Source organism: Calidris pugnax, unplaced genomic scaffold (genome assembly GCF_001431845.1).
Source record: "Calidris pugnax isolate Ruff unplaced genomic scaffold, ASM143184v1 scaffold34, whole genome shotgun sequence".
Lineage (NCBI taxonomy): Eukaryota > Metazoa > Chordata > Aves > Charadriiformes > Scolopacidae > Calidris > Calidris pugnax.
Window position 1 is genome coordinate 3,075,576 of NW_015090771.1, and position 24,067 is coordinate 3,099,642.

The 24,067-nt window shown below is 39.9% G+C and overlaps 1 protein-coding gene across 2 annotated transcripts; it reads right to left on the reverse strand.

Annotated features, from left to right (window-relative positions):
- Positions 1-502: 502 nt before the first annotated feature.
- Positions 503-23,322, reverse strand: UBE2D3 (ubiquitin conjugating enzyme E2D 3). 2 transcript variants are annotated; one of them, XM_014940575.1, is made up of 8 exons: positions 22,946-23,322; positions 8,874-8,937; positions 8,756-8,787; positions 6,166-6,243; positions 5,229-5,334; positions 3,586-3,679; positions 3,023-3,072; positions 503-2,009 (listed from the first exon to the last, which is right to left on the reverse strand). In XM_014940575.1, exons 1-7 carry the CDS (start codon positions 22,967-22,969, stop codon positions 3,024-3,026), a joined length of 447 nt encoding a protein of 148 aa, XP_014796061.1. In that variant the 5' UTR covers positions 22,970-23,322; the 3' UTR covers positions 503-2,009; position 3,023. The 2 variants fall into 2 exon arrangements, with proteins under 2 accessions (XP_014796061.1, XP_014796070.1); XM_014940584.1 differs by lacking the exon at positions 3,023-3,072.
- Between the last annotated feature and the right edge of the window lie 745 nt (positions 23,323-24,067).

Sequence of the window (24,067 nt, forward strand, 5' to 3'; positions counted from 1 at the left end):
ACTCTTTGGTTAGCAGAGCAGAATTACTGTATGGACTAAAACTTCATTAACAAATGAACATCATTTCAGTGAGGCATGCGCTGTTAAGAGAGCCCTGGTTTCTACATTTCAAGCCAACTAGACTTTAAAATAAGTTCACTTCCATAGTTTAGAACCAGAACAAACCATGTCCAAACTACATATTCAAATTTTTATAAAAATTAAGGTTTAACATTTATTTTACATCTAGCTTTCCACATCCATGTGGGGACAAGGAATCAGAATGTACATAACTATAAGCAGTGCAAAAGTGGTGCCAGTGCGAAGTCACAGATGCACAATAAACTGATAGTACAAGACTAGAGAAAATGAAGCTATGGATGTTAAGTATGGAAACAAAAAAAAAATCAAACAAGGAAAAATATGAAGGAAGAGGGCAGGAAAGAGGACGTTTAATAATGCCCTTGTTGCTGCAAAGATAAGCTAATGGCACAAGACAATGTTTCTTGTAGAACAAAAAAAATCCAATAGCAATGAGTCTTTATTCACGTTTAGTCACCTGACATGAGGAAAGTGTCTGTTGCATTAAAATAGTCATCAATGTAAATGGCAGCATGGCTGAACAAGTCCTTTTCAATGGTAACGAACATCCCACATAGTAAAGTCACTTCAACACAGCCTCATGACAATTCCCACATCAAAACAGTACTTTATTTCTTTTCTTTTTTTTTTTTGCCTCATCATTACTCCCACATTAAGATCTTTCAGCTGTCAAGTGTACAAGGTGAAGAAAAAGGTTCTCAGTCAGCAAACACAGGTGCATCAGGAAGTATCTCCACAAATACACCACTTCAGGTCTGCTGGGTCCCAAGTCCATCCTTGAACGCTGGGCTCCCAGCACCACGTGTAGCACACTACTAAGGCTACACTACTATGTTAGCTTATTAATTCTGCATACATCAGGCCGAACAATGTGTCAACCTGCAACAGACTGAGCATTAGAACTGAAAATGGCAAAAAGATTCACTCTATTGAACTTTACATCATTATTTGATGTTAAACAATGAGGCAAATCCCAACAGTATATACAAAAACCAGCTTTGCTTTTACAAAAGATTTTGTTTCCCATATTGATTAATCCAGGCAGCTAACTCATTGGTTTATGCAACTTTATTGAAGAAAATAAATCAATTACTAGTAGAGCTATTAGTTGATCACTCATCCATTGACAACTTGCATCATTTATTCAGTGCTATATTAAACAGTGTTTTGGAAGACAGATTAACTAATAGCTCCAAGCCTCCTAACAAAATTTAAATGAATTACAAAAATGTTCTTAGACCCTATTTTGGAATACAAGGGATGTTTGACTTCCAATTTCCATTCTCTGTAAAACAAGAACTGGTCATTCCTTTATTGACATGCATAAGATACATCACATTTTCTGTTCTGCTGATGCTATAGATTCAGTACCAATTCTCCAGACACATCAGTTATGAGCAAAAGCATATAATAAAAACCTCAGTTCTCTAACACTGGAAGGTTTGGAACAAGATGGATGTTGCTACAGCAATGTTACTTCTTTGATGGGAGAAAACTGAACATCCATCTCCCCTCCCCCCTTCAGGTGATATCTTCAGTATCTGTTAGAGCAGTGAGGAATGTTTGTTTGTTTTTAATCTCATAACCAAGATAGAATGAAGACATTGGCCACATAATACACATGCTCCATTAAAAAAAATTCTGAATCTTGGGCAATTGTTCTTGTGTAACTACTTTACAGATTCTAAAAGCAGTTATTGTCCAAAGCTGGAAGAACTAAAGTCTTCTCAGATGAGCATGTGCATGAATGGAAGGAGGTAAACAAAAAAATAAAAAAGATGAGGTCTGATAGGGGAGCAGCCGGATAAGAAAATCAAAAAAGGAACAGTAATTTAAAGTTTATTCCAGCTATAATGCAGGTTATTCTGACTTTAAGGTAGCATCACATGGCATACTTCTGAGTCCATTCCCGAGATATTCTGTTGTACCTGCAAACAAAAACAGGAATTGAATTAGCATCAACATGAAAAAAGACAATTTCCTAAACAGTTAAGTATCACTTTATTCCAATCTCCCTGTTCTCTTCACACTAAGAGAAGTCTCTTCCTATACCAAGATATACTTGAACTGAGAAAACGGAACAAATACCTCCCCAGATTAACTAGGATATTCTCTAATTTATATGAAATACTTCAAATTCAAGACAAGCAGATTTGCCAGAAGTCTGTTCTGAAAAATTACTGGAGGGGAAGGAATAGAGACCACTTGGGGTGGGAGAGGCTGGGGGAGTGTTTTGTTTAAATATTGTCCTTCGGTAAAGATTACAGAGTATCACATGCCATAAGTAAAGATTACTGGGTTAATAATATAATTGGATACAGAATGTCAAATTTTCCATTTTAGAGTAAAACAGCAGTAAGCATTTCTCCACACTTAATATTCTCTTTCCATTATTTTGCTCAAACAATTTTTAAAAAGGACATTAAAAGAATATTAAAGTACACTACTTGCACAGGAATTGAGCTGACAATTAGTTTATACTTAACTTCATGCTTGTCAGTAAGAAGTTAATTTTCAACTATACAAGCAGAACACAATCCTCATATATTTTCCTACTTCATATGTAGCAGACAGACACTGCTAAATAATAAAATGCTGAAGTTTGGATTGTCTAAATTGACCCCATCTCGATACAGGGCATCACTTTGAAATTCTGACAAAATCTAGGTAAATACTTACCAAAACAAGTTGACAAGCTGGCTCAAAACTTGATAATTTTTTTTTTAATTTTTTTTTTGGCCATGCAAGAGCAGTATCTGTGAGAAATAGTGACTAGCCAATACATTTCACACTAACCACAGATCAAGCTGTTAAATATCCAAGTTCAGTAACTGGTGCATCCATTATCTGTTAGTTAATCCAGTGCCTTAGAGCATGCAGCACTCAAGTGCTGACAAGTTTCCATTTTGTTAAATGCACCATCATGTGCAGATATTCTTACCCTACAGCATAGCGTATTTCTCTGTCCACTCTCTTGCTAACCTATTGTACCTAATTGGACAAGTATATTTAGCATTAATATATATATATGTAAAATACAAAGTTCACTTCATAGAATTCTATCTGTGGAAAATGTTAAAAACACATTAAAAAAAAAGTTATTTCAACACAGATAGGAAAAAAGTTAAGCCTTTTACAAGGGGAGCACCAAAATTAAACTCCAAGCTGCTACCAAAAGAAAGCACTAAAATAACAAATCTATCTTTTCCCCAATATGAAGATTAACTATATTTATGTGCAGTAAGCAAAAAACTGGGCAATATGTACTTTAAAGTCCTGCTACGCATATGAGAAAGATAGTCTCCTTCACCCACAACTTCAAAGATATTAAGGCCCTTTGTTTTCACATTATGCACTACCAAGAATAGGTGGTGCTTTGACACACAAGTTCTCTCCATCCCAGATTTTGACAAAAGGCTCACTCAACACCATTGCTGTCTGTCAATGAGCTCTTCACAAAGTTTGTTAAAATATTAGTCCAGTCTTACGCAACTCTGTACTTACTTGTCTCTGTCTGTTTTATAGATACGTGCAATCTCTGGCACTAGTGGGTCATCTGGATTTGGATCACATAACAGTGAACAAATGGATAAGAGAACTGTAAAAAAAAAAAAAAAAAGAGTTCTCAATAGCAAAACAGGAGCAACAATCTCAGAAAAAAACGGAGCACAGATCTTTGCATTAGCACAATGTTAGCATAGGAGAGAACCTAGCAAATCTTTTCCTGATATACAGCCAAAATAAATTTGTAACCCACTCTAAATAAAAAACTCAGAAAGACGTAAAAGTTTGTAAGAACTATTTGTTTCCTATTTCCCAATACTTACAGCTGTCAGTAAGCACACAGGATAACAGCACTGTTGTCCCCTGCACTATGATGCAATGTAGCAGCCAACAAAAGCATGTTATTATGTATTCTGATGACCACCATGTTCCATGGTATTAATCACTAGAACTTCAAACTGCTATTTTTTTTTTTTAAAATAGACTGAATTCTTTCTCTGTTATATGTAAGGTAGCAACACCCTGGTCTGCACTGATAAAACTACGTATTTATTATAAAATAAAGGAGTAACACTGTTGTAGGCAGCTATGAGGGTTGAAAGTAAAACAATAGTGACAGCATTAAAATCTAGGGAATCCACATTCAAATCACAAACCTACTCCTTGGACAGACAGGAATTACAAGTTCCATAGACAAAGCAGCACTTTGATGGATCTTTTGAAGCCACAGTGACCAGTTGGCTTTGAAGCAAAACAAAATTTGATCGTCGTGAAATATTTGAGTTAACTGTTATTTACTATAGTAAAATGAGGAAAGCTACAAAGCTTCTATATGGTGAAAAATATTTGAGTTAACTGTTATTTACTATAGTAAAATGAGGAAAGCTACAAAGCTTCTATTGCAGCATAATATCAGTTTATCCTGAAGCTTAGTTCATAAAGTAATGTAACAATGCCAGTGCACAGTGGCAGAAAGCAACGTATACCAATAACAGTTTTTTTTGATTCAACTACCACAGAAAGATGCCAATGTAACACTGCATGTAATTCTAGATACTCGGTCAGAAAACTATGCAGGTTTCATCATTAAAAACTGACTTTAATTTAATCTTTAAAATAATATGCAAGTACGTATCTACATGGACAGCTGCAAACAAGCAGTTTTTCAGCCTTAGCTCAAATATACCACCAAAGGCCTGTTTAAATCCAAATGCTGGCAGATTCACTCGGTCAGAAAACTATGCAGATTTCATCATTAAAAACTGACTTTAATCTTTAAAATAATATGCAAATACGTATCTACATGGAGAGCTGCAAACAAGCAGTTTCTCAGCCTTGGCTCAAATATACCACCACAGGCCTGTTTAAATCCAAATGCTGGCAGATTCCTGTAGGACCAAGCTAGTAAACTCTGCTAAGAGTACTGAAGCAAGTGGCCAGAAAAGGCAGTAACAGCCACATAGCAGAAGGTGTTAGAAAAAACAAATATCCATTAAAAACACAGTAAGGTATCATTATCAAATTGGCAAAACAGGCTAGAATGAGTAAGGGAAATCAAGAGACGCATAAGAAGTCAAGACAATCAAAGCTAGAAGCACAGTATTCAACACAAGATGGATATGTTTCTCCTTCACGAAAGTTACCTTTAGAAATAGTTAAAGCAGGAGACCACTGTGATCTTAGAATATCAAGACAAATGCTGCCATTACTGTTAATATTTGGATGATAGATTCTTGTTGTAAATGCAACCTGCAACAAAAAAAATATGAAGAGTGTGTTTTGGTCTATGATGACAACGATGTCACCCTTTGCTCTCAATCAAGCTATCAGTCAACTCAATTTACTCTAAAAGAAAAGGATTAAGCAGTTAAACTATATGAAATTAATGGAAATGCACCCAAGCTGCAACCTCTCTGTTTCCAATTACTAGACACTCTATTTCAAACAGAGAGTGGGAAAGTATGAGGTTGTGTTTTAATAACAGGTGCCTACATCACGGTGAATATACTCAACAGAAGTGCCTGAACCATGGTAACACGGCTATCACACAGCTAAAACACTTCAAACATTGTGGTGACTCCAAGAATGCACTTTCATACTGACTGAAAATTGGAAGAAAATGCTAGTGACTGATAAAGCTACCAAAAAAAATAATTTCACAATTACTGCCAAATTTTAACAGATACCGTCTTCACTGATTTTAGGCACTCAGCAAGTCAATTCCAATCCATAGTGTCACATGGCTATAGATCAACCCAAACAGCTACATTGTGAGACTTGACAGTCCCCTCAGAAATAATTTTATTATAGTAACACAAAGCTAGTGAGTTTTTCTATCATTTAAGAAAAGCAGAAATAAACCCAAGGCATTCAGAATTCACATCTATGGATTTGCTCCTGGAATATATGCTAACGCCCATTCTTGTGGTAGTCAGAGAGGGACCTAGCCATCTAAGATACTGTAACAATGCATAAAAGAAGTGAGAACTTGACAATATTACAACACAGCTACCGAAGTTTCTGTCCTGTATTTGGTTCTTCAGAGAGCACTAACTTCACAAATGAGAAAGCAATACTTACCTTAGGTGGTTTGAAAGGGTAGTCTGTAGGAAAGTGAATTGTCAAGAAGAATACACCACCCTGATACGGACTGTCATTCTGTCAAAGCAAACAAATGATTCTCCTATTATCATCTTTAGGACTAACTATCACTGAAGATGTTTTATATAAATAAAAGGAGAGGAAATTTATTAAAACAACTGGACTGTTTAATCCACCAATACAAGAGAGATGCAATTAAAATTAAATTACTACTTCTCAAGTTAAGCAATACAGAACAGATACAAGTAATTTTCCGGATGGACCTTTCTGAGCTAATGCTTCACAGGAAACAGCTGCTCTGACAATTCGCTCAGGACAACCTGGCAAAAGCATCCAAATGCCTCTGAGACAGCTCCAAGAAGTGATGTTAACAGAGCAGGGGTCCTGTCAGGTTCAAAAACCTGAAACTCTGTGTTTGGAGCTTATTTGTTATGACCACCCACGCTTACAGGTGGCCAAGGTCAGCTCTAAGGGCCTTCCATCCCCTCCCTCCTAAGTTCTGCCTTTGGCTTAGGCATTGCTCAGCCCTGCTGAAGCCCTACAAATACACAACCAATTCCTTGTTCTTTGCAAAAAAAAAAAAAAAAAAAAAATCAAACCAAAACAAAAAAAACCCCTCCCATCAAGGTTAAAATGAAATCTTCCTGCCTTTCTGTATTAGAAATTCACTGTGATCTGGTCTGGAAGCATATTTTACATTTCCCTGCTCCGAGGAAACAATTATGGTGATAATTCATTCAGGCGTTAACTATTAGCAGTAAAGCAACACTGAGAAGTAAAAAAGCTGATAGTAAGCAGAGAATAAATGGAGTGTCTAAATAGGGGTCGTGTAAGTTACTAGTTACAAGAAAAAGAAAGATGCCAAGGTTTTACTTGAAACAATTACATCATTTAACTGGAAGACTACAAAGCTTTTAATTCCAGACTAAGCACAAGGGAAAACGAATTTGGGATACAGAGTACACTTCCGAATTATTTCTAAACTGAATTTTCATATTAATTGCAAGAACTTTTCACCAATGTAAGCAAATTAACTACATCTTAATTAAATACCAGAAAATTAAATTCTGCAATGCAAGACAAGGGACTCAAACCTAAAAACAGTTATATTCTACCCAATCTCTGCTGAAAACCTAGCAGTTGAGATATAGCCTCTTGTATTTGGTCAAGAGGTACTATGCAAGGCCTTGAGGAACCAGAAAGCAACCCTTTAACTATGCATATCCAGGGGATACATTTTAGCTTTTACAGAAACCCCTCTTAGAACGAGCTAAACCAATGCAAGCTCTCTTATATCTAAGAAAATCCCAGCTTGTATAGTATCATATTTCAGAGATGGAAGGCCAGATGATTGATTCTACAATCTTCATCTGTTATTAAAGGCACTAAGCAACACCACAGGAGAGCTGGAACTACTAACACTACACTTCTGTCAGGATACTGCCTAATCTTGAAACAGGAATGCAGACCTTTTGACACCACAAAAACCATATGGGGAAAAAAAAAAGGAGCTGTACATTATTAAACCAGAAGGGGAAGCTAAAAATAAGAATCCCAATTTAAATTCAACTGATGTTTAATACCATATGACTGTTCAGACACCAGCCACAAAAAAAAAAAAAAATCATACTCAGCATAGTGCAGCACATTCTTTGTGTTTTAAACATGAATATAGCTATTAAACGATTTTATGTTGTGTGAGGCAACTAGTTACCATCAATGAAGACAAGATACTTTGGAATGGAGAGCCATTTTTCCAGTCAAGGCAAACTGGTAATAAGCACATTTTCTGTAGCGACCTCCTAAAACCACACTTGTAGCTGGATCTAAAGCCAGAACAATTCAGCATCACTGATATTTAATTCCTACTCTGTAGCCTCACCAGAAGGATTGTGGCTGCAGGTCTACTGGCATCCAATATTTGTCTTCTCAAGTTACAGAAGGTTTTGTTTTCTAAATATAGATCACCAGCCCTGAGAACTCCAGATGTCAAGTGTTTGCAGGTTAAATTTTCAGTAAAGGCAAACATTCGCCTTCTTTAACAAGGAAACTTCACGTTCAGGTTTCAGATGCTTATTGAACATTTAACACACACTTTTACCACCACCACCCCAGCCATAACTGGAACCTCACATTTCAGTGACTTTTTCCTTTCTATTCCTAAGAGTATTCAAGATCTCAGCACTTGACACCAGTCCCTGTTCTAAGATCACACAAAAAAGCATCCCAACTGATTTCCAGCACTGGGATCAGCTCCTACCACAAAGTTCACGCTAGATTCAAACTTCTTCTAAAGTTAAATGCAAACAAATCTAGTAGATATTGGGTGGTAATGCTTAACACTGCACTAGAGATCATTTCAGCTGAAATACATGTCCTCATAAAATATTCCTGAAATAAAATAATCAGACCAACTTCCCCCCGCCCCTTCATTTATTGCTACTGTAAGGAGTACCTCTAGAACTAAAGCCTGATAAAGGGAGTTAAAAAAAGTAAAACAAAAACCCCAGTTTCCTCCTGAATAAGAGCTACTAGTTTAATATTACATCACAAGAATTTGAATACTTACAGGTCCCATAATTGTGGCTTGCCAATGAAACACTACAAAAGAAAAACTCCGCATTATTATCTATGCATGATTTGCTTTGAGTTAGCAGAGCAGAACACACAACTTCAGGGTTACTTACTGTCATCTCCAACGGGACCTGCTGAACACTGTGCTGGAGGATCACGGGCTAAGTCACTAAGTTCCTTTAAGAAAAAAAGAACAACAACATAAAAAACCTGTTCAGAGAAGGAATGCTAATAAACTCAACAGTTTTTTCACTTCATGACCAGCAGAAACCTTTAACAATTTTTCCATATACAAACAGAGAAGAATACGCAGTAACAACTACTAGAACCACTAGATCAGTACCAAAAATGTCTTTCTAAAAGACAGCCACCAAAACTGTACAATGACTATGCTTTTCCAAACAAGTATCACTACCCCTGCTGAAGGAGGACAGAAAGGAGAACAGGACACAGAGCTTGAAGTAGGTAAAGTCCACTTTCTGATCAAGGATTCAGTCTGAGCCTGATCAAGGCTTCAATATAGGAAGAGAGAAAGCTATTGCTGAGTCTTCGTGAAACAGAAAGCACATCTGACATTAAAACTGCGAACAAAAAGCCAACCAAACCAACACAAATTCAGTTTCCTTTTCCCCACCACCTGCAGTAGGGATAGATTATAGATTAAAGTAGGCAAAAATACCTGTATTTTTTTATTTTAAACTTCACATGTAAGACAATTATGCCTTTAAAATTCTGAATGAGTGAGCTGCAAAAACAGTTTCTTCCCCCCTCATCACAGAGGGAATGAAACCAGAAACTTCAGATGGAGGATTCCTTGCGTAAACAGAAACTTCAGATGGAGGATTCCTTGCGTAGCATCAAGACTACTGTAATGAATCAAAGAAGCTCAGCATTAACTTGTTAAAATGCTCTGCAAGTTACTTGTTTGGACGGTGTCTTTTAAAAATAAATTTACACTTTCAGTTGAAGTATGTAACAGATACCTTCCCTCTTCCCTGTTCTCTTTTGAATCTAAAAACAGCTTCAGGAACTTCTATAAATCTGCACTTGTCAAAGCATCTAAAAGTCATGAGAAAAAGGAAAACCTTCAGTCCTTTTCCCATTTATTAACAGTTGCACCCCAGTTATTTTGTGACAAGTCTGTACAAGCCATTAAAGTGAGAACTTTCCATTACTTTGTCAGACATTTAAGAAACCCAGACATACTTATTATGCTGGAAACACATGCATATTTGGACCAGGCTGCTAACTGTTTTGCCTGGGATGATCCTATGACTTTCACAAATTCTGCACTCGATAAAAATTTAGTAGGTGTAAGCCAATTCAAAAGGAGAAAAAAAAATTAAAATTCCCTATAACTTAAACACCTTGTTTTTTTAAGACAGTATCTCCTGCAAACACTGAGAGAATAACATTACTCCAACATGTAGAAGTCCACACACAAAGAAAAAGCTCCAACCCACATGAAAAAAAACACCCACCAAGAAAACTTAGACCTACATTCCCCCTCCCTACACGTGCCAATTTATATAAACTTTCAATTCAACAGATTTCATTTTTGCACTGGAATCAGACTGCTTTGTAAAACTGAATTTTATCAGTTTTCATAAGCAATGGCACCATGAAGCAAACATTACAGTTCATTTCACTGCTGCTGGTATTTAGAAGCAAGGGCAACAGCTCTTTCCAGACCATCACAGCAAACCCATTTCAAGTGCATTCATCTACACTCCCCAGTTATTATTGGGGGTCCCTGTGACAGACTTATTTCTGCCATGAAATATCCCTTCTTTGGTTTATATGTTGTTCAGCATCCTCCAGAAAAACTTGCTAAGTTAGATTTATATTATCTGCATAAAGGCAAACAGGAGATGTAAAAGAACATCCAGACAGAAATCTTTCTAATTTTCAGAGTGGGTTTCTTTCCATTTAACACAGCAGGTTTTGTTAATCAGGCTTATTTCTCATCTAAATAGATTTTCCAGTTCTAAGAACAATTATAGTCAAAATCTGAGGGAAAAAAAAATAAATTTGTCCCTTAAAGTAAGTCATAAGCAGAATAAATAATAAGCAGAAAGACACAAATTTTACTACTTTAATATAGTTGTGTAGCTACGACTGAATTATTTGATTTAATCAGGGAAGATGATTAGATCCTATTTTTTAAAAACTATCACAGCCTCTTCATGCAGTTTATGAAAATTATAAAAACAAGTAGCATGAAGACAAGAACAGATCAGCATAAAGTGGACTGTCAGAGGTGTGTGCATTAGACTAGAGAGCTCTTTAAAGGTACTACTATCTTCAGAGAAACAAGAAATCGGTACTCAAGATGAGAATAAGGTATTTTAACGCAACAGGAAAATTAGAGTAGATCAATAATTCAACTAAGAAAAGCAAATACAAGTAGGACTGCAAATGTGAGACAAATATTAAATTTAGTAACTTCAGTGAAAAATTTGGGCAAAACCACCTTCAGTAATATTAAGAATCATTTACAGGGTGAAACACATGGCTTTTAATATTCCAGTCTCCAACCATTTCAAAATACATGTCCATACAGAGTTACCTCTTTTAACCACTTGAACTGTTCAGGAGAACAAACAAGCAGTGATTTTCATTAAATAAGGGACTGAAGTTTTGTCTGTCCTGGAACACTTCAGTAAAAAAAAGACAAAACACCACAAACTGTGCTACACAAAGCAGTTCAAAATACAGATGAGATTAGGAACACACGATACACCACTTAGCTTTTCAACCACAGAGCAGGTAGTTTACCTACTAAATTCTGAAAGAAAGGAAGCCGAGGTGGCACATATTCTCCTATTTGCTTCTCTTCAATACTACAGCCAGAAAAGTCTGTAGCAAAGCTGTTTGTGAAGTGCTGTGGAAGAACTCAACAAACACAAAGCAAACGCAGACAAGCTTTGCCTGCTTACAGTAATACCAGACCTACTTCGCCTCCCTGTTAAGTGTGTGACACTTCACACCTACACAAAAGGGGAAAGGCTTTTCTGCAACAAGGGACCAGAAAGTTCCCTCTGCTTAACTTTAAAAGTGCCTCCTTCCGAAAGCTACAACTCTGCTGAGTGCAACAGGCAAACTGGAATAACTAGAAATTAAACAAGCAGAAGCACATGGGCTGTGATATTTCAGAGCACAGTTGAAGCTTATATTTAAGGAAAGGGAAGAGTTTGTTGGTTTTTGTTTTTTTTTTTAAAAAAGCTTCCCACTCAGCAGCAGAAACACAGACTGACCTTCCTTCTCAGCTTAGCAATCAAGAACAACTGTAACAGGAAAATATTTAGCTTGGAAAATATTTCTGACATCAAAACTAAGCTTCATCATTTCCGTGAGACAATTAAAAAAAATAATTTTTAACAAATCAGCTCATAATTGTTCCCCTGCTTTCACCCATTTCTCACCAAGAGGGTAAAGATCATATTAAGTGTCATTTTACAAAGCAGAGTTTAGCTAGTATTGTAGAACTTAAAACTGTTCCCAAGTATTGTTCTGTAGAATTTCTACCTGTAAGGGCTTTCTGCTTCTAATATTCCTTCCGCTGCAATACTTACTATCTCCAACTTTGCTTCTTTTCATTTACATTCAGTTTGAGTAGCACTCTCCTTTGTCAAGAGGTACTAAGCTACATCCTAAACTTTCTTAAAAATTCCCCAAGTAGAACCCACATTTCCCTGGAGCCAGCTGCTACAGCTTTTCACTTTACAGGTGGCTTAAAAAAAAAAATATTCATTCCCAAGAAGCAAATCCCAAGGACTTTACATAGAAACAATAAACCAAATTTGGTTCAGAGCGATGTGTTATATGCCCATCGGAAAGGATTAGTCTTGAATTACAATCATGACTAGTAGTCTCTGGCACTGCCAGAGGTTTCTGGTGTAGCTCCAGCGTATCACCGGTTCTGTGTCCCAGTTTCCAAATATAAAAGTTGTGATAGTTCCTCCTTCTCCACAGGGATGATTAGTCACTTAGCATTTTACAGATTTAAACACTGTTTAAGGCGTAAGCGCCAATGCTACTGGTAGAGGAAAACCGCAATGTCACACATACAAGAAGCAATACATGTACAATTTTGTAACAGGGTTTTGGAAAACTGGAGGATAACTGGAAATACAGCAGCAGTACCACTGTCACTACAACACACAGACCTGCTTTAACACCAATTCAGCACTACAGGCTTCTGCCAGTTTCACCTTAAGCCTGTAGCAAGATGGAGTTTTATTGGTGAAACAGACCCATTCTTAATCTTCTTTTCCCTACCAATTAATCAGAAAGCTAACAAAAAAACCCACCAGTATTTTCAGGAAAAAATGTTTTTTATAAAAGCTAACTGATCTGCTTGTTTTGCACAAATAGAATCATAACTAACATAGTACATATGGCTTATGCTTCAAGCGATGACCCAAAACATTGACATGTGAGTGTGAATGCAGGACTGCGATCCCATTATAAACCACAAAAGTGTCTTTTTTTTTTTAACAGAAAAGCTTGCTAAAAACTTCCCAGACAACTCCTTTCTACCAGCTATTTAAAAGACTACAGAAGTAATTTAAAGGATGAAGAAAATGTAAAGAATGACAAAGGATACTCATCCAAATATGCACGAGCAAGACAGTGAAGGAAAATATTTAAGGGAACTAGTTGCTTTTCTCACAGAAGTTTTCACATCTCAGCAAATTCAGTAAGAACTGACAGCCTGATGCCTACCAAACTGCCTTCTTGCACGGTACCAAGTAGAGCAGCATCAGTTTTGGCTCCTTTTCTTCCCATTTGTTGGAATTCATATTCCCTGTGGCACAACTGCTATGTTTTTCACGTTTAAGCTGGAAATAGCCTGGGTTTATTTTTAATGATAGCAGCAGCTGACTTAAACACAGAGTGAGAGAAGATCACTCATTTTCCTCCATCGGCATAAACTCACGTTTAGATTTTTATATTGGTTTGTAAAGATTTAATACTGGTTTGTAACAATTATTTGTTAAAATCACATAGTGCAGCTTTCTGGTTTGTAGTCAAGAAAGAAAAGTGGAAAAAATGGGGTTAATTCTCTGTCAGTTTCCATACAATAACTTGTTCTACCTTGGAGGGCATAAAAGGTGATATACAGTTGAATCTGAAGTTTAAATAAAGAAAAAAAGAAAAGAAAAAACCCAACGTTTAAGCCAAACAAAAATCAACATTTATTAATTCCAGTGCTTGTCTAATATTGCCCATGTCAAATGGGGTATTTCAGACTCTAAGCATCCAAAAATTCACCACTGCATTAGTCTTACTCATTAGCTCACAGCTGAAAACAGCTTTAAAAAAGAAGGATTGGAAGCAGCTATAAAGGGAGGGGAAGAACATTTAAGCCTGTTTGAAGATTAAGAAGTGTCAACCAGCAAAGAAGTACTGCCTCATCCCACACACCTGCATTTGCAACATTCATTTCAGCATGAAAATTAACTACCCCTGGAAGCAGAAAATAACAGTTTGAAAGAACACCAAATATGGATTTCTAAGCTGAGTAAGAAAGCAATGGCACAACGCACATCACAAGACAAGTGTAACCAACAGAAAATTATCAGCTTCAAGCAACTGGCCTTTTCTCTAATACTTAATAAATGGATAAAAACAATGTATAGTGACAGTGCATAAAACAGAAAAATGTAGGTTCCTATCATTTAAAAAAAGACATTAGAGCAATTATGCAGAGAATACACATGAAGAGCAGTCACAGAAAATAGCAAGGGCCAAAGAGCACAGAATGATTTTTAAGAAACCCAAAACATGGCCAGGAATGAAACAGTTGTGATTGTCCCCATCTTGATTATTCTGTTCTGTTTTTCATGGTTCTCCTTTCTCAAGCCTTTAGTACAGGCTACACACTGCATACTGTTTGCACAAGGTCTAGCAACAATATCATAATGGTTTATGAAAAGCCAAACACAGAAATATTCCTGTTTTAAGCCTCATACTCAAGGAAGGAAATGCCAGACTGCTGCGCAACTGTAATTAAGTCACCCTACGTGCTTAGGACTGTGATACAAACTACTCAGATGACTACCTGCTATCTTTTCAAAGAACCTACCTTTCAGTACACAAGCCCTGCATGAATGAGACTATTGTATACAGTCCTTCTCATCTGTTCTGATATTTGGAAGGTGTACAATGCAGGTAATGGTTTTTGGCAAATTTCAAAGGTAGTGCAGCTAAAATGGCTCTCTACTGCATTCCACCCTCTCGCAGAGCTCACTGCTGCAGCCGGACACATCCAACTGGAAAAGGAGCTCGGCTACCAACTCTGCTTTCCTGCTAAACTTAGAAAAAAAGGTGGCAACGACACACCTATAGTTGTTCTTTGAACTCAAAGGTATGGCTTCTTTCTCCCGAAGTAATCAAACACACAGCAACTGTCCTAATCAGGATGAAGGAAATCTGCCTGCTTGACGCACATCAGTTCTGAGGTATTACAACAAGTACTATTCCCCCAAAATAACAGAGCTGTTAAAACACATGCCCTGGGTATTTTAATTCTGGCCTTTCCAAGCTTTTGAAAATTGGACCCTTAAATTTAACATACTTTTCACATGGAGGTTTTTCCTGCAAGAACCACACTGATCTTTGGTTCTGTAACCCAGGACTACAATGCTGCCCTCAGGGAAGAAGGTACCTAGAAGAAGGTAATAGCCCACAAGAAACATAGCAAGATGCACCCAGCTAAATGAAACAGAATGGCCAGGAAACTAAGGGACAGATTATATTCAATATAGACTAATGTAAGTGATGCACCTGGAGAGAAGTTGTATTTGAAGCGGGGCACTCTGGCCTGATGACAATCCCTTAGGAATGAGATGTTGGCATTTTGTTAGCCAATTTCACACAAATGCTAGCTCAACACTCATTAGATGGCAGGGCTTGGCAGTGTTACGGGAGACCTTCCAAGACACTGCCCTGCAGCTCGTCCAGGACACAGTAGCGTACAGCAGAACCTCAGCCACTGGCATTTGACACATCTGTACACACACTGCCCTGGACTCCACGTGACAGAGACCTCCTAGAGTCTGCCAAACCTACACAAACACCAACTTTGGGGACTGGTCACATAGGGGACAAGTTTTGGTAGAAATCACAAATGGCCTTAATTGGGCACTTAACCTCAGTAAGTCTGCACTTTCTGAATAGAGGCATAAGAATGTTCTTGAGGAAATGTATGGAAAGGAGGATTGAATAACAGAAAGGTATCAAATTACTATTCTAACAAATAACCACAGCTTTAATTAGTGTGGCAAATTAATTGTTTAGATGTAGTCCGATATATTATTCTGAAATTTAATTATTTAACATAATGAACTCTGAAAATCAGCTCTCCTTTTAAAAAGCTGGCTTGGCTTTTACCAGTCTGTGCTTTGTATGAATCCAAAGACGCACGCAAAAGCTATTGCAATATACCATAGGGGTATATTCTATCAACACAACTATGTGGGGATGATTGCACTAGCTTATCTACAGCTGTACAATTACCCTATCATATTATGCTATTGTGTATAATACCCTTCATAATGGTCCTGTGTTTTGAACAGCTAGTGGCAGAGATGCAAAACTAAGGGCCTGCCTATAGGATTAGGTACAGTTACACACAGAGTCAGCTCACATTGAGCCAACAGAGCCTAGAAAAAATAAATCAAAAACTGTTTCTGGAGTGCAGCTGCTCTCAGAGCTGAGTCCCACCTCATCTATCCAGAGAACAATGATATCCACAAGGGTCTTTAAAAAGCTAAAAAAATTAAAAAAAAGGAAGGAAAAAGTGTTTAAAAGCATATTTATTAACAGACTGCAACCTAAATTAGGGGAATGGAAGGGGGCCATTGCTCATCTGGCAAATTATCACTCAGGAAATTCTGCTATATTAGTCAAGGCAAAAAGAAAGTAAAACTAAAGCTAAAAGGAAAAAGAAAGCTTGCAGTTATTTGATTTAAAGAATTATCTGGCATTATTACTCAAACAGGCCAGCAGAGGTTGGGAAATATTGCAAGACACTCATATTTACCAGAAACCTCGAAGAGCTCAGAGAAGTGATGAGCACCTGGCCAACCTCACTCCAGGCTACAGAGAAAGCTCACCATGAAGTTAACTGAGCACTTAACACAATCCTCATGCCCTCTGTCAGGAAGACCGAAAGCACTTTAGCATCTGCACTCAGTTCAGCTTGCAACTCTGGTGTCCAGATGCTTGTGGAAAGGATTAAATATTTGTCTCCTCCTTTGTTTACTGGGCCCTAACATTTGCAAAGCAGTCAGCGGTGCTTCCATCTTGCTTCCTTAAAACCAGAATAAAATAAAAAAATAAATCACAATTACACTGGAAAAAACCGCAGGAGATCTTGAAGTTGTCTAGCATATCACACATCTCAAAGGGATGAGGTTCAGAACAAAGGCTTCCTTTATACAACACTTTAATACTGAAGTTTGCTGTTAGTAAGAAGGCTCTGAACAATGTTTAAGCAAAAAAAAAAAAAAAAATCCCCTCTATCTATTTAGATTTCAGTCCTGAATCCTGCAATGTTCTATTTGGCTCGTTTTTTCATTTTTCAATATTAAACCCTGTCTACATCCAAGTGTTTTATGAAGAGGTGCCAAAGGCATAAAACCCAATTTAAACTAGTGAATGTAATTTTAACTGATTTTTTTTCACAAGGCTTCACCAACACAACCTACCACATTTAATGTGTCAGATAAGTGCCCCACGAAAAGGCCATTGAATAGAAAGGGTTTTTAAAAAAAAAAAGCAACACAAAAAACTCCAGTACTTTATATTTAGAGCTTGAGGTGTTAAATTGAGATTCAAGAAGTTTACAAAACTGTCCATCACGTGCAACTCAACACAATTTAAGACTCTCTTCCAATAAAGCCAACTTGACAAACGAAAGTTCATACAAAAATATGCTACTGATTGCAATCATATATACATTCTCACTGCTTTTATTTCTTACCCTTATTTTTTTCTGCATGTTGTACTGGCAGGTTACTACATCGTATCAGTCACAGGAGAAAATGCATGCCTGTAACTCAGGCTTTCTCAATGTAAACTACAGCATCTTAACCTAAACTCTCAACAAAAATAAGCTTATACTAATATCTCAGACCTACTGCTAAAGCGTAGACCACACGTTCCCATCTGCCAGCTCTGACGCACAGGGGAAGGACCTATCCAAGATCCCAGGGCAGACATTTAAAGTGGCAAAACCTTCATATTTCCAACAGAAAGATTTATCGGAGATCAGGTATCACTGCCCTAATCTGAATTACACAAAAGCTCTACCCTTTTCCATTCCTCAACAGCTGCCACTTGACGTCTCAGACGAGGTTAAGAACCTCCATCCTCTCTCTCCTTCAACAGTTCAACCCAGTGGACACAGAGAAAACATCTAGTTAAAGATGTCCCTGTTTACTGCAGGGCTGTTGGACTAAACGACCTCTAAAGGACCCTTCCAACCCAATACATTCTATGATCTGCGGGCAGAGGATGAAGCCAGGCTAGAGGTGGCCTCCACAGTTTAACTGCTCTGTGTTCAACAGCTGCTACTTACAGCTGTTTACATCCTTCCCCCTCCTTTACCAATTAACATGTGAGCGCAAAGAAAGGCATTAGTGCTTCAGAGCTGGTTACAGACTGGGGAGATGTTGAAGGGAGCTCATTCTGCAGGGCTCTACACCAGCTCTTCTGTAGAAGAAACTCAAACTGGGAATAATAGGAAAAGCACTGGCTTACTTTCAAAAACAGATCTTTAAAAGCTGAAATGATCGTAAAGAAAATGTTGGCTGGACAACTTCTTTTACCCTACATTATCCCACCCAAATCCTTAACGCACTGGAGAACTCTGTTTTCAAGGTATGCAAGAAATACCCATCTAATGGACTATTGATCCCTGGAGTTCCGTAAATTACTGAAGTGAGTTTATGATCCCCTTCTCCCCCCATTCCAATGCACACATTTAAAGATCTATACTGACTGGGAACTTGTTTCACAAGCACAGGACCCAATTAACAGGAGAAATGTTTAAGTTACTGCAGTCCAAATTTTCTAGTTAAGGAAGCATCAATTTTCCCCTCTCATAAAAAATGACTAGTTCTTAAAACATGTCCAAGACCTTAATAGTAAGTAAATGCTGGACTTGAATACAGGTATCAAACCTACCCAATTAAGAAGCTGTAGTTCCATTTTAATGTTATTTGTTTCACAGTATGAATGTAACTTTGACTATTCAGATAAACCAAATCTTAAACAGAATTTAAGTGATGACAGCTTTCAGCTGATGGTGAATAATTTTATTCTTACTTTAAAAAACCCCCACCAAACAACACTTACATTCTTTAATGCTAGTGCTTCCAAAACTCCACTACTGAAATCTCGTGATTAAAAATCAACCACTGCTTTCGGGCTTAACATGATCCTTTTAACCACCAAGTGCCATAGCTTCACTGCATTATATACTTGAGGCAGGACACAGTCTATCCCCGGATACACGAAATAGCTAAGGTGAATTAACTAAAGTGAAAAAAAAAAGTCATTAAATACATACAGAGAGCATTCACAAAGGTTTAAGGCATTTTAACTAAGCTTACATCAACTGCATTTCATTAATGAATTAATCTTAACTTTCTGAGCCCCTAAACAGACAAATCCAGACTTATTTCAAGGCACAAGATCAATAATCACGTAACTTCAAGTTATTTAACTATTTTTAGTAAGTCCAGCAAATTAAATCTGAGACTGCCTGCAAAAATAAAGTATTGGAGGTTTCATCCAGAGAAGAAACCAATTCCAAACAGCTTTTTCAAGTGAAACTATTTTTTTTAAAAAAAATCATACTAAGTTGAAAAGAGTAACAGTTTAAAATAAAGGTAATAAACAGGTTTTATAACACTTTAACTGAATCACCTCTACAAAAGCTACACCTTTGGCTAAACTAATGCAGATTTCCACGCTGCCTTCATCGTTGCATATTACATCCAATCTCTGAAAAATATTAGGCATATCTCCACTCGTAGTAGCATTTCTTATTATGAGGATCCGGAGGAGTGGGGTTAAAGTTGCAATTAATTATACATCTAGGAATAGTATTGGAGGCTACAGCCTTGAGGAAAATAGTTATTTAGTCAGCACTCCACCACTGTCAATGGAAGCCTTCTATCTCTACTTTAAGGAGCGATAAATGGTTTTGCAACGTTCAGCCTTTAGCTTCCAGGACACCAGCTCCACTTAAGATTTTCTAATAAAATACCTCAACATAACGATGCTGGCTTGTGCTATGCTTAACCAAATGGACATAAACATTGTAGGCAGAAGTTTTCTTAAGGATTTCACAAATGAGACATTTCATGCATACATCTCCTGCATTAATTCTATTTTTAGCCTATCGAGATCACCACTTTTATATTACCTCGCTTTAATGGATGCGTATAGCAGTGATAAAATGGATGTATACTAGTGATGTAACATTGCCCAAGTTTCCTCAATTTTACGCATTCCCAATTCCCTACTCCTACATAAATGCTTCCCTTCTACCAGATCATCATCATTCGAACCGGAAGCGCAAACACACCACAGCAATTAGGGGATACGCATTTAGCGGGTACCACTCAATGCTCCTGACCGAGACAACGTGCCACAAGCACGGATCAAGCCATTTTGATAAAGGCTCATAAATCAATATGAATTTGTTCCGTCGCCTTTATGATAATTGGGGGAAAATTTCATCTTCAGGAAAGGAAACTGCTGAAATTACAAGGTAGGTTTGCATTATTCCACGGCAAAAAAAACCACCTGCTTGATGTAATAAAACAACTGCCACTCTTGCGCAGAGCAAGCCCTATCAATAAAAGCAGAGTTTTGCCAACTGAATGCAGGCCACCCTCAGGGCAGATGGCACAGATGTGATGACGAGTTCCAACGTAACATAATCGTTCTGGGACTGGCTACGTACCTGTCAACTACTCAGTCTGAAGACAGCTTTTTAACGCGTGTTCCAGAAGTAGGTAGCCCAACACAACACAGGAATACTCATGTGCTTTCATTTCTGAACCAAAAGTAGAATTTTCAAGTTATAAGTACGGGTTCTCCTATCTGAATGTGTTACGTACTTCAGATTAAAGTTACACACACTAAAACAGTCTGAAAGTCTGATTTACCCAATGTAACAAAAGATTTTGCTTGATACATCAAGTCCACAAAGAGGGAGTCGACCAAACAGACTGAAAATAGCTTCGCTGGTGCATCTGGGATGTCATCTGCTGCAGGAGACAATGAATTCTAGCCCTGACAGGTAACACCACAAGTCAGACTAAATCAGCTACGTATGATTACAATGTTCTGAGGTCCTGGTCTCTCTTTAGCCTGTTCTGATCTAGTGCCAACAACGTACTACAAGGAAGCAGAGCGTTTCAAGGTCTGATCTATGACCTCACAACTGGAAGGCTGGGGATCCCAGCTCACTGGTGACAGAGTGCCATTCTCTGGCTACAGCGGTTGGCGAGACGGAAACCTAAATTCACAGCCACCTTGTTACAAAATTGGCCCTGCTATTTCTGGATTTCAGCCTCAACCCCAGTAAATATTCATATCAGAAACCATGCTTAGGAAGATAGCAATTTGCAAGCAAATGGTTTCAGTCTAGCAAAACATTTTGACTTCCCAGGTTGGCAAATACAAGATCAAAACTGTAAACCCTATGTAAATTTGGAAGTGTATCTTGTAGCACGGTATGAATAAATTGATTAAAAAAGCACCTTAAAAAACCCAAAACCTCAACCAGAAGAAAACCAAACAAAAAAAAAGAAAAAAAAAAGAAAAAAAAAAAAGAAGAGAGAACTCTAGCTTAACCATTTCACCAATCCTAAACTCCAGCATAAAGGAAGAAGCTTGCTACTACACAGTGCTGTAGTATAAGAACCAATACAGGAGAGGAGACTGCACACAACAGGCCAAAACCTTGAAGTCAAAGAGATGCCTTATTGATTCAAGGAGTCATGCTGAATCGTTTTAAGGTTTTGACCACTGGATTACTACGTAAGTGGGGGTTTGCCTTGGTTTATATTTGACAGTAAATTCTTACCTCCAGCACCTGAATGTGTTTCACAAGCATGAGCTGATGACAAAGCATACCAGGGAGTATTCTAGCTGTGTTTCAACTCAAGTGATATCATCCACTAATACAGGGGAACAAGTTCTGATGGCAGATTCAAAAGGAATTGTTTTGAAATTCTTGTGAGAGTGTAGCTGTAATTCGAAGACAATTAATTTAGCTATCACTAATCCAGAAGAGATTTAAAATTTTCAGGGATAACCGAACTACCCTTTCACTGGTAAATCGGAAAGAACCCCATTTGAACTAAAATATGCCCACCAGCACCGCTAAAGAGATGTGAAATCACAGGGAGACCGACAGGCAGCAAACTTTATACACCGGCTACAGAAGGTGTTTTGTGCACCGGAGTTTAGTCGGATGATTTCAGGACGCCCTGACTTTCTGCCATCTTGGCAGGCGAGGGAGAGATGACCAAGAAACTCCCCTCCGCTCCCCCAAATACGTAACCGCTCCACGTAGCTGGCGTAGGAGCAGGGATCAACAGCCACTTCCCGGTAACGCCACTGCGCTCCCATCGCCTCGGCAAATTACATCCCGGCAATTCCCAAACCCGAAGGCCTAAATACAATCATAATAATAATAAAAATATTCCTAAATCAAGCTGCCCAAGCGCAACCTCACGCGGGGAGCTTCCTTCCTTGGGATAGAGGGTTATAAAATAAAAATAAAAATTTAAAAAAATGTTAAAAAAAAGGGGAAAAAAAAACCCACCACCCTTTCATCACCTCGGCATTTTTTCCGAGTTAGCCGCGAAGTTACTCCACCCGGCTGGGATTGTGCAACGGGGAGGCGGCGCGGTGCGCGCTCCCGCCCGGTGCGGGGGGCGAGGCGAGGCCGGCAGGCGATGGCCGGGCGGCGGGGAGGGCCCGGCCGGCCCCCGGGGCGGAGGTGGTTTGGTGGTGGTGGTGGTGTTGGGGGGGGGAGAACGACGACGACGACCGCGGGGAGAGGATGGCACGGCGGCAAAAAGGGGGGAAGAGGGAGGGGAGGGAGCGGGTGAAGGGGGGGGGCAGGCGGAGGAGGAGCCGCGGAGCTCACCTTGTTGATGCGTTTCAGCGCCATTGTGTGTGCGAGTGCCGCCGCCGCCGCCGGGCCCGTCTGTGCGCCGCGGTGACTCCGCGCTCCGCTCGCGCCGAGGGGGGGCCGGGAGGGAGGGCGCAAGCGAGGAGGAGGAGGAGGAGGGGGAGGAAGGCGGAGAGGGGGGAGGGGGCAAACTGCGCTTCTCTCCTTCCTCCGGAAACAGCCGAGGGGGGCGCCCGAGCGGAGCCCTGCCTGCGGGCAGCCGAGGGCCGTGCGCCGGGGAGGCTGCCGGGGGAAGCGCTCCGCCCGCCCGCCGCGCCGCTTCACCGCCTCCCGTCACGGCCGGGAGGAGGAAGGGATGTGTGACGGGGGAGAGAAAGCCGAGAGGCGCCACCCGCCTGAAAGAGAGAGAAGCCGAAAGAGCCCCCACTCAGCCGCCGCCGCTGGCCAGGCCCAGTCGCGGCGGGAGGCGGAGCCGGGGGGGCGGAGCGGGGCGGGACACACCGCCACCTCCCGCACTACCCCCCCCACTACCCCCTCCCACCTCTCCGGTGGCGTGCGGAGAAAGGGGCGGGACAAGCGTTGCCAGGCGCCTGCGCGCTTTACGGCCCAAGCCGCTGACTCTCGCGAGCGGTAGGCGCGGTGGAGCGGGGAGGGCGCAGGACGGTTCTGGGCCTCCTCCGCCGCGCCGCTTCCCGTCGCCGCCGGCCCGAGGGGGCCTGCCCGAGGGTGGTGCGGCGGGCGCGGGTCCGGGGCGGCGAGCGCTACTGGCGATGATCCACTCCCGCCCTCCCACGAAATGGCGGCGGCCGCGGCCGGGCCTACATATCCGCGCTGACGCGGCGTCGTCGTATCCCTCCGCGCGTTAAGCGGCCTCCTCAGCTGTGTGTCAGCGCCTGAGGCGGGGAGAGAGGGGAAGGTCCGCCTGTCCCCCGTCGGGACCCGACTCGGCTTCGGTGCTGCTTTCCGCCCCTCCTTCCCTCGCCTGCCCGGGTGCCCGTGTGGCGGCGGGCGAGGAGCGCGGTTTAGGCGTTCTCCCGCCTCGAAGACACGACGCCGAACGTGCGGGGCCCGGCGGGAGGCGGAGCGCCTGGAAGCGGATCGAGGAAGGCGCCTCGGCCGGGGTAGCGCGGGCCTGAA